The 17359-nt window shown below is 33.9% G+C and overlaps 1 protein-coding gene across 1 annotated transcript in view; it reads right to left on the bottom strand.

Annotated features, from left to right (window-relative positions):
* Positions 1 to 2649: 2649 nt before the first annotated feature.
* The window catches only part of LOC111368760 (asparagine--tRNA ligase, chloroplastic/mitochondrial-like), a 33991-nt gene continuing 19281 nt past the window's right edge, over positions 2650 to 17359 (bottom strand). The window contains exons 4-15 of the mRNA XM_022990188.1: positions 10301 to 10405; positions 8385 to 8522; positions 7731 to 7811; positions 5883 to 5960; positions 5637 to 5705; positions 5486 to 5560; positions 5312 to 5395; positions 5058 to 5144; positions 4524 to 4619; positions 4368 to 4442; positions 3580 to 3706; positions 2650 to 3051 (exon numbers count right to left, since the gene is read on the bottom strand). Coding sequence (XP_022845956.1) covers positions 2936 to 3051; positions 3580 to 3706; positions 4368 to 4442; positions 4524 to 4619; positions 5058 to 5144; positions 5312 to 5395; positions 5486 to 5560; positions 5637 to 5705; positions 5883 to 5960; positions 7731 to 7811; positions 8385 to 8522; positions 10301 to 10405 — 1131 coding nt within the window. The 3' untranslated portion in view covers positions 2650 to 2935. The remainder of the gene's footprint in view (positions 3052 to 3579; positions 3707 to 4367; positions 4443 to 4523; positions 4620 to 5057; positions 5145 to 5311; positions 5396 to 5485; positions 5561 to 5636; positions 5706 to 5882; positions 5961 to 7730; positions 7812 to 8384; positions 8523 to 10300; positions 10406 to 17359) is intronic.

Below are 17359 nucleotides of genomic sequence, written 5' to 3'. Positions count from 1 at the left end.
TGTAAATGCTCGGAAATTATGTAAATATGATAATTTCACGTTCCTATGTGTTTTAAATTACTAATGAATCTGTTGGAAATTATTGTTTACACACGAGGGAATGGAGAAGAAATGAAGATCAAATAGCAAGAAGAAATTAAAGAAGAAGGCTCAATCACATAATCGTTGTCTTCAAACAATATTTACCTCCTCTCGAATTGTATTTGATGCTTAAAGTGATTTTGGCAAATGGTTCGTAGGATTTATCAAACCTTGTAAATGATTTAAAACTTCAGCACTTAGTGTGTGTTTGATTGACATGAAAAATATCACTTATAAAAGAAAATATTATCCTTGTTTTGAGAAAAATAAAAACATACTTCCTCCAAAGAAAATATTTCCTTAAAAATAAGGAAAATTAAGTATATTTTCAAAAGTTGAAAAATATTTTCAATGGAAAAAATAGCAATCAAACACTCAAAGAAATTTAGGTGGAAAACTGATATTTTCTATGGAAAATAAATGCGATCAAACACACCCTCAGTGTAATCCTCCAAAACTTAAGAATGCAAAATAGGGTTTGAATATGAAGAGAAATTTGATTTTCAATACTTTTGGAATGAAGAATTGATCTCAAGTGTGGCTATATGTTTTTTTTTTTTTTTTTCTCTTTTTATTTATTCCATTGATCGTCAACCACCTTATATAGCCATCAATCAGTGCTATATGAAGTGTTAAAATCCTTGAAAAGCCACTAGAAATTCAAACAAAAAGACCATAAAGGCTAGTGAAAATGTTCTATGCGATTGCATAGAACAAATCTATGCGACTGTATAAACAAACCAACAACAATGCCTTTAGGCCTTGCAAATGCCTATGCGACTGCAAGCCATTCTGCATATGCGGTCGCATAGTCCACCAATTTGGCTTGTAGCTTTGGTTTCTCACTACACACACGTTTTACACGTTTTATTGATTTTGAACAATAGACAACAATCCCTTTCTTGTTTAATATTCAATAAAATTTCATATTCAAAATATACAATACTCATGCGTAAGGATTATATATTTTTCGATTAAATCTAACCATAGTGTAATTCAAACAAAGTAAAGTTCTGAATTAAAGGTAACATGAAGTTTTGAACCAACTATTCCATGTGAAAATATTGGTAAGAACACCTACACAAGTATCACGCATTCTTAAGTTGCTCAATCCCGCTTAACGCTAATATGGCCTCGTGCTCATCCTTTTAGAGAAACTCTAACTCTATATTGAGCCGGCACCATCTTGAATTCATCTAGGTGAAATTCTTCTAGTATCTTTTTTACTTTTAAAGATACTTATACTTAATAGTGAACTTAATTAAGAACTTAAAGCTTAACCTTAATTTCAATACAACTAGCATTATTTAATTAGGATAGAGTTATCGCAGATTTTATAATGCCAAAACTATTCACATATCGAATGACTTGTACCTTTAAACTTTTGGATTACTTGTTAAGGTTATAACATGTAGGGTTGCTATTATTGATGGACATTTTATTTCAAGAGTTTCAACTCCATCCTACTCGAAGTAGATATTACCAAATCTCTATTTAGAGGTTTAGTTAAATGATCCGCTTAATTTTCGATTGACTTAACATAAAGAAGGAAAATTATTCCATCCTTTATTAATTTCTTTATGTAATCATGTCTAAGATTCATATGTCTAAACTTACTGTTGTATATCTCATTGTATGCCTTTGCTAATGTAGTTTGACTATTATACATGATAGGTAATGAAGATGTATTCTTTGATCCCAAATGTATCTCATAAAGTAAATCCTTAAGTTTCTCAATCTCTTTCCCAATTTTCGATAATGCTAAAAATTCGAATTTCATAGTCGAGTGTGTTATGCATATTTTTATTTTTTTTATTTTCAAGAGATAGCACCTCTTCCAAGATTGAACACCCAATCTGAAGTAAATTACTTTCACTTGTACTAGATATCCAACTAACATCAATAAATCCTTATAAATTGTATAATTTTTCAATATTTTTGTTAATTTAACATTATTATTTATTTAATAATTTAAGTAGTAGTAAATAAAATAAATTAATTAATAAATTTTCAAATAGGTAAATTTTTAACACCCAATCTGAAGTAAATTACTTTCACTTGTACTAGATATCCAACTAACATCAATAAATCCTTATAAATTGTATAATTTTTCAATATTTTTGTTAATTTAACATTATTATTTATTTAATAATTTAAGTAGTAGTAAATAAAATAAATTAATTAATAAATTTTCAAATAGGTAAATTTTTTAAAAAACAAAAAAAAAAAAAAAAAAAATTATTAAACACTACTTATTTGGTATACGTTTTGATGTAATATATTGGAGATATTTAATTTGGTGTAAAATAGTGCAAACGTTGAAGATGTTCTTTACCTCTTAAGAAGGAACGAATTACAAACCGAATTCAAATTTTAGGTGGGATATTTGTAGTGATGAAAAAATTGATGTACAAGAGACAAACATGAAAAGTTTATATATTTCTATTCTATCTCCTCATGTGATGTGTATCTATATTTAAAATTCAAATCCAAACAAAACGCAAATGCTCGTATTAACAAAGTATGCAGCATTTATGAAGAATCATTTGAATTCCACAGCTTCAATGCTCATTCCAAACAGTCGAGAGTACTTGGTATTAAATAAATTCTTAAGTCATCAACTTTACGATACAATGAATCAATGTTATATCTAATCCTTTTAGAATTTGCATAAAGAATTTGCTTACATTTATAACAAGAAAAGGCTAAACTTAATTCTAAACCATCAACCGCCTCCGTTATCTTAAATTCTCATCTGCAGAACTTCAAGATTTAAGAGGATAAGGATTTCCGTTGTGAACAGAGTAGAGATCTGAATCACTGTATTAGCATCCTCAACCGCATCGACCAAACTTCAAAATTCAGCTGAGCCAGGAGTTCTAGGGAAAGGTATTGCATCTCTGATGTTTTCTATTCCAGTCGCAAATTGCACAAGCCTTTCAAAGCCTAATCCAAATCCGGCGTGCGGAACTGGAGACACGAAGATAAATTTTTTTATCACTCATTGGACTCAGTTTTTTTCATTTTTCCAATTTGATAGTATTCACGAAAACAAAAGAGAGGGTGAGAACGAAAGGAAAAAATTCCAAGTTTCTAAAACTACAGAAACCTAGCAACATGTCGGACTAATTGTACGTTTTGCTCATGTTTATTATAAACTGTTTATCAACACTCATGTCCCTTCTTATCCACACATATCGAGGAGCCCACAAGTACTATCCACTTATCTACTGCCCATTTATATTTACTTATACAGTTCATAAACACTCCCTGAACATGGTTTAAGATATGACAGTCTACTAGCCCACTGAAACCTAATTACAGGATTTTGATTCAAAATACGCTACTTTCAGAGACAAAATAGCAGTAAAGGAGGAGTGTCAACACACCAGTTGAATTGATTGCTGTGTATATGAAGTAGCAGGATCTTCCACAAAAACTAAAAGCTTAATCAACTGCATCACGAGAATTGTGTCAAATTATGTAAAGGTCACTCACCTGAACCATAACGCCGCAAGTCAAGATACCACCAAAAGCTTTCCTTGTTGAGCTTCAATTCATCCAATCTTTCTTCCAAATAGTCAAGGCGCTCCTCTCTTTGGCTTCCACCAATAAGTTCACCTACCTGGGAAAGAAAATCATGTCAGGCAGCCAAATAAACAATTTAGAATTTGACGAGGGAGAAAAAGAATTTCACCAAATAAAAGCTTCTTAGAATGTATTATACAAAACTAGGCCGCGCCCAAAACACGCAAAAATGAAGACTTGGAATTAATGATCAGTTTAAAAGCATAATTTTTGATAGGGACAAAAAAGGGTGTGATGGTGGAATTGAACCTGAACATACAGCAGAAGTTTACAAGTCTAGGTGAACTCATACACCCAATTGAAACACACCATGTGCTATTTACTTAACAATGATTTTCCTCTGAAAGGAAAGATCAGCTGACTATTTCATCAAACAAGGTCATAGAGTAGGAAGCTAAGATGTAGCAGCAATTGAATGAATGATCAAATATATTTTGTAACCATGCTCAATTGCTCGTCCAGGATGTAAAGGTGAGTGTTTCAATGACCAGGAAAATGTGTACCCCAAAGTTACTATATAACTAATAACTCGCACCACCATGTGTACATATGATGTGAACGTATGATATATGCAGTTACATGTTACCTGCAGAACACGTTCAGGATTAAGAATCAATCGTTGTTAAATTCAGATGATGTATGGATTGTGCAACTGTAGTCATATAATGTCCCAGAAAAAATTATTAACATAGTAGTACCCGAGGAACCAGCATATCCATGGCTGCAACAGTTTTTCCATCATCATTTTGCCGCATGTAAAATGGCTTGATCTCCTGGTAGTTTTTCAGAGAAAAGTATCAACGACCAGTTCTATATAGAGATTACTGTTAATGTGTTTAGGCCAATATTCATGCCTTTGGATAGTCTCTAATAATTACAGGGCATCCACCAAACTCCTCTTCAGTGATATATCGTTCATGCTCACTTTGTAAATCACATCCCCATTGTACCTATAAGAAATGCATGCAACTGATTAATATTTCGATGTGTTACATAAATTTATCCATACTGTCCAGTCTTCAGTATAAAATTAAGAGACTGACCGGATGACTCAGAAGAAGAATCAGCAAAATGGCGTAAATTACTCAAGAAGGGAGAAAATTATGCATGACAAGTTAATGTACTCTTACATTGGTTTTAGTGGGTCTATCTTGCCAGCAGAATGACCTTCCCTACTAGATTAGACAGCTGATTTTGTTTTAAGTGATTCTCAAGTACATCTAGACTTTCCCCAGAATATAATTAATGCACTTGTACAATTAGTAGAGTCTCTGGTACAGCACAAGATCGTAAACTGACTTATGATAGCAATCACATGAAGACTTGGGAAGAACATGAAAACAAGAACAATCATGGAAAAGACATGACTACCAAGAAATTGCAAGTACCGGAAATTCGAAGTTCTTCTTTGCTTTCAGGAGAAGCTCAACTGCGTCTGTGTAAGTCAGCTGAACAAAGTTTTTCTCAGCAACATCCTGTTGGACATATCATTGAAAATGAACAAGCCATCAGAAACATACTTCAGTATCTACCGTGTAAAGGAAAGTGCGTAAAACAAAGTATTTAGATGCCCTGACAAAAATACAACTAAATTTAAAATAGGATGACAGAATGTCTAGGGTAAAAAGCTGGAAACACCTACACTTAGGCGTTTGATGATTCCTTTCTCAATCCAAGTATTGAAAAAATCCATATCTTCCTTGCAGTTCTCTAGAACATACTCAACCTTTCATGTTAAAAACAGACATATTAGATGAGTACAAGACAAATCTTAGTATTTCCAATAAGCAGATAATAGATGTGAAAAGTTACATACTACATACTGGAGATATGCAGCTGCACATGCCATGTCATCGTCTAAGTCGGCAAATGAAAGTTCTGGTTCGATCATCTTAGAAAGAAAATTAACTGTTAACACTTTTTTCAGGGACAGAACCTCGAAAGTTAAAAGGGAATAATAAATATACCCAGAACTCGGCTAGGTGCCTAGAAGTGTTAGAATTTTCTGCTCTAAATGTTGGACCAAATGTATACACCTGGTAGAGAGGAAATGACTGTAGAACTTTAAAAAAACAAAAGAAAAAGCAACTGCAACCCTGAAATAGTTTGCACTTTGCACAACAGTTGGAATTGAGGATAAATAAGGGAAGAGAGTTGTAAAGCAGAAAGAATGATGGCATATTAAATTGAATAGATTGGGAGGAAAGGTATACATCAGTAAGAGCAGTAGCATATGCTTCAGCATTCAGTTGCCCAGATACAGTTAGAAATGCAGGTTTCCCAAAGAAGTCCTGCCAAGCAAGAAGCAAAGCAAATACATTATAAATGACTTACCAGTATAAGTTTGGCACTAATCAAAGAAAAGCAATTGACTTGCATTAGAATATTTTGAAGAACTGAGACTATTGTAACAAAACAAATTACTCAGCATGAGAGCATAAGAAAGACGGATTGCAGTTGAAATATGAAAAAAATGACAGATTTAAAGGGTGTAGAAACATTTATTTACTAGTATCACATTCAAAAATTGCTGAAGCTACTTTTATCCCCAGGCACCAACTTCTCATTCCTTGGTATGTAAGAAAAAGGAAGTAATAGAAGAATAAGTTGATCCCCCCATCAAACCTTAGATCTCATGTATTACTAATGAACTGAATGAATCCGAATGACAAAATAGAGAAGCGTTTACAATGTTGACTAGTAACATCATTGCACTCCTACACGCATCAATGATCACGTCAATGGATATCCAGAGAAGATCGAATGCAGCTCTATCAACTCTCTTCCAAGACCTGTATCCTCCCTTTAAGCCTTCTCTTTACCTTCCTTTTCTTCTACTCCATTTTTTATTATTTTAAAGTGCAACTTTTTGAGAATTTATTACTCCACTCACTCAAAAATGCCACAGAACCAAAATTTCATCTTTTAATGATAATTTCTGCAGATTTAATCACTATAAAAAAAAAAAAAATAAGGAAGAAGCTAAAATGGCACTAAACACTCCATGTTTCTCTGGACAATCTTAGGATGAGACAGATTTTTCAGTTTTTGTTCTTTAGAACTATATGGCCCGGAATTTTAATTGAACTCCTTTCTAGAAGGCCCTATTTGGAAAGAGGAGTATTTCAACACATATGAGAAGTGGTTTAATAGTGAATATATACTAGTTGCACTAAGAGTGATCCTTCCACGTGTCACATTTTCTTGAGGTTTGACACGTTAAAGAATCCCAGAATCCAGTTAATCACTAACATATTTATTGCACATAATTTTTTTTTTTTTTTTTGGGGTGAAAACTCGGGTGTCCAAGTTTCGCATGACTAATCCTGAGGAGTGGCGGCATTCCCCCCTGTTGCCACCCAGGTAAATTCGAATGCGGACACAGCTTACACACTTGGGCCGAACATTCGGGATGCAATTTTCCTCCCTATAGACCTCCCTTTACGAGGTGCGGACAGAACCCTCGGAGGGACGACAAAACGCACCATAACTTTACTTCCACAGGACAACTACCTTCCAACGTAAAAGTGTTGCCTTCCAGCTACCGTGAGGATTCGAACCTTTGATACTCCGTGTGGAACCCTTCTACTTTACCACTGCACCATGCCCATAGGGGCATTTACTGCACATAATTGATTGTGGACAGTGTGGTACACAACAGATGAACTCTTGAATCTCCAGTAATTGTGAAATGCATAGCAGGCTAGTAGCCATGCCGAATTCAATAGATATTGCGATACCATTTGACAAAAGAGATATGAGAATGAAAAAAATTTATGAGATATCATTTTATTTATGTGTGCAATAACACTCCGTTCCCTAAGAAATATGAAAGCAAACTATGTGTTTAAGAAATCAGAAAATGAAATTGTATTAGTAGGACTTGACACAAAACAGGGGAAACAAATCAAGCTACACCAGTGTTATTAAGAATCTGCTGATTATCCAACTGAGTGATATAACTAAAAATCCAAGCAAGTAAATATGCTGAGATTGGTTGGCTGAACCTACGTCAACCGCTGGTACTAGAACAAAGAAAATGAATATTGAGTAACACTCACTTGAGACCAATCAATTAAACCATCTTCAGTTTTAGGAATAGCATTAACTGGAGAATCGCCAGCTTCTCCAGAGGTAGGAACCTGTTAGGTAAAAAAAAGTCAAATGCACCATGATGTGTCTTAAATGGAGGCAATAGTAACATGATCAAACTCAATTATAAAGACAAGCTCTCATTGAACTCCACGGGCAAATATTAAATTTATGCTATGAATCAAATGTTTGGTATAAAGGAGCACATAAAAGAAACGAACAAAAAAAAAATATTGTTCCAAGCCAACATAACTATCTCTATACAAGAAAAGGTGGGGAGGCTATCACAACTTATGCATGGTTAGGAAATCTGATGAAGTTCAGAATAAAGTTCCATTTAAAAAAAGAAAACCTTCAATTTTAGCGATTGAGAAATTTGACATTTGGAGGACACAGATTATGTTTTCAACACTCACTGCAGCCCTTCCCACTCAAATTACAAAGGAACCAGGTGGAAACAAAAAAATATAAATCAACCAAAAGACACAGAAAGTCGAAAAAGACAAACTACAATGCCATGATGCTGAACAATAATGGAAAGAGCTCAAAAAATTGTAATATGCAGCTCCTCCATGATATATGAAGTAATGCAAAACATAGGATGTCGTCCAAGAACAGCATACCAAAGTGGTCACGCAAAATTGTTCACCAGCTCCTTCACAATCAGCAGCAGTAACAATTGGACTAGAGATCCAAACGAAACCATTTTCTTGAAAAAATCTGTGTGTAGCATAGGCTAGAGCATTTCTCACCCTTGCAACCTAAACCACTTCAGCATATAAATTTACAGATCACCACAAAAGAAAAATAAGATCGTAAAGATTCATAAAGACCAGAGAACTGGAGGGCAAGCATTATTGTAAACATGCAGAGACAAAATACATAATATAAACAATAAGAAAAGACAAATTCATTGGCCATGATTCATATATGTGGAATATGAAAGCAAAAAGCTGCATACACAAAATGACAGCTGACCATATGATAAAGCAAGCAGTGCAATACCCAAAATTCATATAGAAAATGAGGTTTAACATGGTGAAATTATCAAAGCAAAAATAGAATGTCATGACAGACGTCCGAAAAGAATCAAGTATTTACAACGGAATCTAAATTTTGGGATAACAACATAGTGGCAGTCACAGCAAGCCAAACATTACCTAGTTTGTGGTTCGCTACAGTTTGCCAATGGGAAACAAGAATGTAATTCATAACAGAAAGTGGCATCTTAGGGAGAGGCTTCTTTAGCTTCATAATGTTATATGATGAGGAAATCTGCATGGTTCAATGGGGCTTTCTATATAAAAAGAGTTGTAGTTAAACCCTAACAGTCACTTTGCAAAATGAAGGACTCACGTGTCCAAAGAGGCTAAACTGGTCATCACCAAATGCCAAAATTTTTAGCTCAGGTAAGCACTAATGGTAAGCTTGACAGGCCCAAGCAGTATGGACGCTGAATACGGTGATTTGAGCAGACCAGACTGACCCCAAAAGGCTGACCACAGAGGTGCAGACCAAGCTCATATTAAACAAGACGAAGATGAACTCAAGAGCCAGAGCTCAAAATTAAACACACTAGAACACCATGACACCAAGACAATGAGCTCGGCAAGGACCAGTTCAACTAGAAGGTGGGTGTGGCTCAACAACAATGTTAGTGAAATTACAGTAGAGTAAATCTAGCTCAAAATGATGTCCACTTCAAGTCCAAAGGATGATGTAACCACCAAGTACCACAGCTCAAGAGAACTATCTTCTTGAGGACACCAATCACACCCCTTCAATATGATGGCACTTACTTTAAAGGTGATTATCATATTACTGATTCTCAAAAGTTGACGAATTGAGAACCTAATAACAGGGAATACCATAAATAGAAAGTGCGCCTAATAAGAATGAAGTTTGGTAATCTGTTCAAGTTTCCCAGTCTTTCTAAGCAACAACCGTTCTAATAAATTCAGTCTTTTCATGGCTGGTTAGGGTCAGACTTTGAGCTGGGTAGTGAAAGCTGCAGTAGATTCTTCTGAGCAAGTCCCAGTGGTACAGTCTTGAGGACCAAATGCAATGGCAAGGGAATCAGTTGCCTGTGAATCATCAGTAGCAATACAGGTTTCGGAAGAAAATAACAAACAAGCAGAGCTAGTTTTACAGGACACATAATAGAAGCACTATAGTGCGTTCCACTAACATAAATAAAACTGTAACACGATGTAAGCTTATAACAGTAACTATGAAAAATTCATGAAACCATTAGACATGCCACAATAGGGTTTAACTACATGAAAGAATCTAACAAAAAAGCAGATCATATTTAATTTCTTTTATTTTTTGTATCAAGTCAAACCACTCTTTCCGATTTCTCTTCACAATTTTTTCTTGAAAGTGAAATAGAAATGAAAACTTTCCAGAACCTATGTCATTTGTGGTGAAAAAGGGAAAAAAAAAAAGTAGTGTCATACCGCGCCAAAAGAACAAATCTACATGCTTACAAAATCCGTAAGGAGTATAAAATGGCAATAAAAGAGAAGTAGACTCATACCGCACCAAAAGTGTTTGTTCTAGGACGAAGATGAGCTTTCGTTCTCAAAAATTCTCTGCTTACTCTTTTCTTCTGGATAGGGAAAGAAGGATCGCTCTTACCAATCTACAGGATAAAAAATATGGAGTTAAGCAAAATTGAATGCTTCATATGGATATTAACAGAAAGGCTGTACAAAGCAGCTAGAGCTGGATGTGATAATCTACGTTTCAAGTTTTCTATGCCTTCATAAAGTTTCGAGCTGAAATATTCCTGTAGTTTTTTCATCTAAAGGTTTAAAATTATCTTCTTCGCTCAAGGACCTGCTGGCCTCCTAGGCCAGTACGAATGACGAGTATTATAAAATTGGCAGGAAGAAGCATCAGATTATATGCATAATAAGGCTGTGTTGTAATGGCTATCTTTGAGCCCAATTTTTTGTGAAAAATGTGTTTAGTAATACTGATTTTTTGGAGAATGTATAGGCAGAAAGTATAAAATGATTTGGGTTTACAAACAAAATCAATTTTCTTTTTTAGAGATAACGTGAGGTTGAAAAGAAAAAAGGGAATTTTTAGATAATGGAGCTCAGACAGGGACAGTATCTCATTTCTAGTATTAGCAATAAACCAAATCTCTTATCAAAGATGAAAAAATTTACAGATAAATAACAATCACACAAGAATGCCCTAACCTTAAATACTGCTTAAGTTTGTACCGATTGCGTCTTAGTCAGACTTTCTAATGGTTTAGAGGGAAAATAACATTTCACTTTTCAGATTCTATATTGAGCCTTACGATGATCTTGCTTTAACATTTATTAATTGACATGCCAACCAAATGGCAATGAGAACATATAGTCCTCAAAATTTGTTGAAATTCCGCCTTACTTTTTACAAAGATTTAACAATACAAGGATCTCCCAGAGAGTAACCACTTTCAACTTACACCTATTTGTTCCTTATTTGCAGGTCCATTTAAGCAAAATGTGTAATACCCCAAAATCGTCTATAGTCGTTAATTATGAAATTAGGACCTTAGTGAAAGATGATGAAAGTTAGAGGACCAAATTGCATATCGAACATTGAAGAACAAGTGCATGTGTCTATGTATGTATAATTATATGTAATTACGGTTGTTTGATTCCAAATATAGTATAACTGCAATTACGTACGTTTATATATGTATAATTATATATAATTATGATTGATTGATTTAAATTATATTGTTACTATAATTACATGCATCTATGGTTGATTGATTTCAAATATAGTATGATTAGAAGTGTATATGATTAATATGCGTAGGTGTGTGGGTTTATAACTATATTTTCCACACTCATAATAGTTCAGAAACGGTTGTTTGAGGTCAAATTCTTCTGCATGTACTTTATCAAATTCTCTTTGGATTTACGAGATAAGTGTTCTTACACTTCGTATGTTAAATAGTTTTTCATACTTTAAAATACGATATTCCAAATGACGAATATGACATGGGTTCTACATGTTTAAGTTCAAAGGACCGAACATATTTAGGATGGAATTGTCGGAAGGATGGAGAAGAGGTTAGTGGGGTGGAACCATATGTACCTTCCGAAGGGAGGTCGCCTTATTCTCATTAAATTCTCTCTTTAATCTCCCTACTTATTTTTTGTCATTGTTCCCAATTCCTATTACAGTGGCAAATAGATTAGAGAGGATGCAAAGCGGATTTCTTTGGGCTGGATTGGGAGAAGACATGAAATTTCATTTGGTTAATTTGGGTGTTATATGCTGTCCTATAAGGTTGGGAGGCCTTGGATTGAGGAGCCTTGTTCTATTTAATAATGCTTTATTAGGCAAGTAACTATAGCGATTTGGGGATGGAGAGGGAGAGCTTTTGGAGAGAAATCATAGGAGCGAAGTATGGCGTGATGAAAGGGGATTGGTGCTCGATCAATGATCGTAGATCTTATGGGATGAGTTTGTGGAGGTATATCAGATGAGGATGTAGTGAGTTTTGAGACAATTTAACTTATATAGTGGGGAATGGTAATAATATCATATTTTGGGATGACTATTGGCGTGCAGATCAATCGCTCAAGGTATGGTTTCCATATTTGCACCGCATCACTTTAGAGCCCTCTACTATGGTGAATGATTTATTAGCCATACACAATGGAAGATACAGTTGGAATATTGTGTTTGAAAGAGGTCTATAGGATTGGGAATTAAATGATTATGCGTTGTTTTTTACCTTACACGAGGTACACATTCAGACAGGAAAGGATGATCGTAGCAAGTGGAGATTGGAACGAGATGGTACATTTTCAATTCGCACGTATTTTAGATCCATGTTGGAATCTGTGGAGAGCTCATTCCCCTAGAAAAAGGTGTTGCAATGTAAACTGCCTTCACGGTTGGCATTTCTATTGTGAACGGTGGTGAGAGTACAAGCGTTAACGTTAGATAACCTTCGAAGAAAAGGTTTGTATACTATCGTGCTATGTGTAAGAGGTATGACGAGACGATTGACCACTTGTTCATTCATTGCGATTGGATTCGGTGGTTGTGGAACAGTATTTTGGCCTCGCAACATTTGGATTGGGTATTGCATAGGCGTATAGAGGATGTGTTGCGGGCATGGAGGAAAAAATTTCATGATAAGAATAGTAGGATTTTATGGAATCTTATTCCGAGATGTATTGTTTGGTGTGTGGAAAGAGAAATAATCATTGCTTTGAAGACCAAGCATGGACAATAGAGCAGAGAATCATTTTATTTAATTTTGTATACTTGGTTTAATGCTGCGGCTATTAATTATATAGAATGGTTGCCTAACTTTATGTCGTTTCTTTCTTGTATGAGTTAATTATACATTTCCCGTGTATTATTCTTTAATTAATAAAATTATATGATTACCTTAAAAAAAAGGCCGAAGTTCAGAAGCACTACACAAAGGAATTATAGCAACAAAGTACGATTCTTAATTTTCATGTCTCCACATATATGTTATGATTATATGTAGGGATTACGAAAACCTAAGTTCGATTTCTAATCCCCGTATCTCCATATGTACGTTAAGAATTCTGAAATTTTAAATATGAATTACGATTTATGTGGTTCACTTATTGGGATTTATCTCATTATTTGAGATTTTCCCCTTTTAGGTAATTAATATTCGAGTTGAAGTTCGGAACGGGTCTTTAGTGGTATAATAAAGAATAAATGATTATGATTTTCGAATTATAATTTAGCCCCCGTTTTTGGAAAATGAAAATGTGAAATAGTGTTATTTTGAAAAATAAGTGGTTGAAAAACAAGGAAAATTTTTCAATTTACATGTAATATTATTTTATAGAAGAATGGGACTTTAAAAATAGGAGACATAAAAATGAAATATAATTTAATGAGTACCAAACGAGAGCTTAATGTTCATGATTAAGTCTTTGTTCTTAATTATTATTATCGTAAGTTTAAAGAACAATTATCTTTTATAGAAGTTTTATTTTACGATACGTTCTAATAATCCAAAAAAAAAAAAAAAAATTGGATCGTTACAAAATGTCCTACCTCTCTTTTCTTTTTCTTTACATCTAAGTTGCATATGAATGATACGCCAAAAAGAAAATAGAATTGCATGAAGATTATGATTATATAACCATCAGATTCACCATTTTTGGTCACACAATATGTAATACCCTAAAATCCTTTATAGTCGTTAATCATGAAATTAAGACCGTAGTGTAAGAGGATGAAAAGTTAGAGAACCAAATTGCATATAGACCAATAGTAGAGGGACTGCAAGTGCAACTTCCTAAACTATATAGTTTACTTACTAAATAATCTTTCTAATTTATTTTTCATATATAAGGAACTTTACTTAATTCCATCCAATTTGCGTGTGTGTGTGTATATATATATATAGAATTTGAGCATATTAAAGGTAGTGATAATAAGGCAGCAGATATATTAAGTAGAATAATAATAGATAGAAATTATTAAATTTGTTTAACATGATTTCTTTATACAGATGACAAGGCCAAGACCTATAAGACCAGGAATTCCACCTGGGAATTCATTTGCATCAAGACTATTACCACAGACTCCATTTAATCAGAACATGGAAGCTTTAGATATGTATAGATACTTAGAAACATTTTTAGGAGAAAGTGTAAAAACAATGTGGGAAGCATTTAAATTAGAAAAGAAACAAGAATTTGAACAATTAGTTAGTATGGGAAGTAATCCTTATAATTTTGTTAATAAAATACAGATATTAATAACAGGAGCAGATCCTAATTCAGGTCATATGAGTATACAAAGGAAAGCTATGAGAGACTTAGAACAACTTAGTCTTTATAAATGGACTAAAGGAAGATATGTTAAGTTATCTGAATCATTTTCTTCCTTAATAGTTCCTATTCTTATATTATATTCTTGATCATAATATATACTCATATGACCTGAATTAGGATCTGCTCCTGTTATTAATATCTGTATTTTATTAACAAAATTATAAGGATTACTTCCCATACTAACTAATTGTTCAAATTCTTGTTTCTTTTCTAATTTAAATGCTTCCCACATTGCTTTTACACTTTCTCCTAAAAATGTTTCTAAGTATCTATACATATCTAAAGCTTCCACGTTCTGATTAAATGGAGTCTGTGGTAATAGTCTTGATGCAAATGAATTCCCAGGTGGAATTCCTGGTTTTATAGGTCTTGGTCTTGTCATCTGTATAAAGAAATCACGTTAAACAAATTTAATAATTTCTATCTATTATTATTCTACTTAATATATCTGCTGCCTTATTATCACTACCTTTAATATGCTCAAATTCTATATTAATTCCTGTATTAGTGATTCTATCAATAAAATTTAACCATCTTCTTCTACTACTTCTTTTTGAATCTATTTTCATTTTATTAACAAAAGAAACTATGGCTACACAGTCTGTTCTTATTGTTATTTCTTTCTTGAATATAATAAATAGTTCAAAACTATCTAGTGCATAATTTATAGCTAGTAATTTTGCATCTATGCTACTTAAATTTCCTTTTTCCTTATAATTTCCACTATTGTATCTACAAATTCTTTCTGTACTTTTATCAGTATATTTATTGGGTTTGCATATTAATATAGCTCCCCATCCTGTCATACTTCCATCTGTTTCTATAATTAAATATTCTGAATCTAAAGGCATAGCTAATTCTGGTAGAATTTTTATTTTTTCTTTTATTTGTTGGACTAATTTTATGTCTTCTTGGTTAAAAAATCTTTGTTCTGTAGGAGATGTCTTTGCATATAAAGGTCCTGCAATTTTTCCTAAATCTTTTATAAATGGTCTACCATAATTTACTAATCCTAAAAATTTTGGATTTGTTTTAGGTCTTCTAATTTATCTGAAAATTCTAAAGCTTTCTTAGCAATATGAGGTTGTAACTTAATTTTACCTTCTCCTATATTAACTCCTAAGAAATCTATAAATTCATTAAATAAAATCATTTTCTTTTTACTCATTATTAAACCATGTTTAATAAACTCTGAGAATACTATTTGTAAATGTCCCCTATGTTCTTGTTTATTTTTACTGAATACCTAAATATCATCTATTTATACTATTACAAACTTACTATATCTATTAAAAATACTTTCCATTTTTCTTTGGAAAATACTTGGTGCATTTTTAATTCCAAATGGCATTACAAGCCATTCAAAATGTCCTTCTGGACAAGTAAAAGCTGTTCATTTAATACTTTCTGGGTGCATCTTTACTTGCCAAAATCCTGACTTTAAATCAAATTTACTAAAAATTTTACAGTCTTGTATTTTATTTATTAAAACTGTCTTGTCTGGTATATTATAAGCATCATCTATATGATGAGGACATCCAATTTTAATTAATTTTAGCAATTTTAATTATTTTAGTTGGAACTTAGGTTATTTTAATTTTATGGACTTTGGTATTGGGCTTAGGTTTAGGTTTGATTATTTTTCCAGTATTTAAACCTATCTTACATTGTTATTTGAGTTAATGAATTTGATGAAATAAAAGAGTTGGCTTCAGCCGTTTCTCCTCTCTCCCCGCCTCTGCCTTCTTCTTCCCCTCTCTTCTCTCTTCTCTTCTTATTATGTTTACTGGATTATTCTACATCAAATTGGTATCAGAGCGAACTGGGGAAAATATTTAGGCGTTCACTGCAAGGCTTACAGTTCGTTTCAGCCGAATCCAGTTTCACACCTCCACCGTTTCTGCAAATGTTCCCGTCCACTGCACTTCACAACAAAGATGCACCAAAGCCGCCACAAACCAAATAACCTGCCGTGACCACCACTGCCTTCTGCAAACTGCAAATCCCCAGCAACCATCTACAGCAATTCGCCAACGGCAATTGACCTCCCTCATACCTCAAACCGTCATCCTCAGACAGGGAAAAGATAAAAATTTCAGCCAACATACCAGGCCCGATAGGCTGTCGTTCGCCAAATCACAGTCGCCGGTTTCTTGAATCCAAGCCGTCGACGTCAACATCACCCGTCGGCTGCTTCTAACAGACCTTCCGGCGCCTTAGCTTCCAACAGGGGACTGCAGATTGCCCCCCGTTCTCGGCGGCGGTCTTCAGAACTGGTAGTGCCGTAGTGGTGGAGGGTGTGTCGTGGGATTTCGCGACTGGATAGGTCGCCGACATGGAGGGCTGGTGTCGCCAGTGTCGTTAATGAATGGGTTATCGTAAGGGACGCCGACAAAGAGGAGACCGTTGATTTTGAGGGGGACAGGTTACACGTTAGCAATTTTTTTGGAATTTAATGAAGATATTGCTTGGAGTTTAACACATTAGTTTTGAGTAGTGCATTGGGTTTGGGCTTGGGCTTAGTTGGTGTAGTAGTTTATTACTTGGGTTTGGGCTTAATTGGTATATTAGTTATCAATTGGGTTTGGACTTATTTTCATTTGGGCTGGGATATTTGTATTGCTTGGGCTTGGATTTGTTTAAGGTTTTGAGTGCAATTTAGGCCCAAATTTGTGAAATGGGCTCATTTATTATTTTGTTATTCTGATTTTGTATTATTATTAAAAAAAAAAAAAGAGAGAGAA

The sequence above is a fragment of the Olea europaea genome, chromosome 19 (assembly GCF_002742605.1).
Source record: "Olea europaea var. sylvestris chromosome 19, O_europaea_v1, whole genome shotgun sequence".
In the NCBI taxonomy this organism is placed as follows: Eukaryota; Viridiplantae; Streptophyta; class Magnoliopsida; order Lamiales; family Oleaceae; genus Olea; species Olea europaea.
Note: the sequence above shows the minus strand (reverse complement) of the source record. Positions and strands in the feature narration are given on the sequence as shown.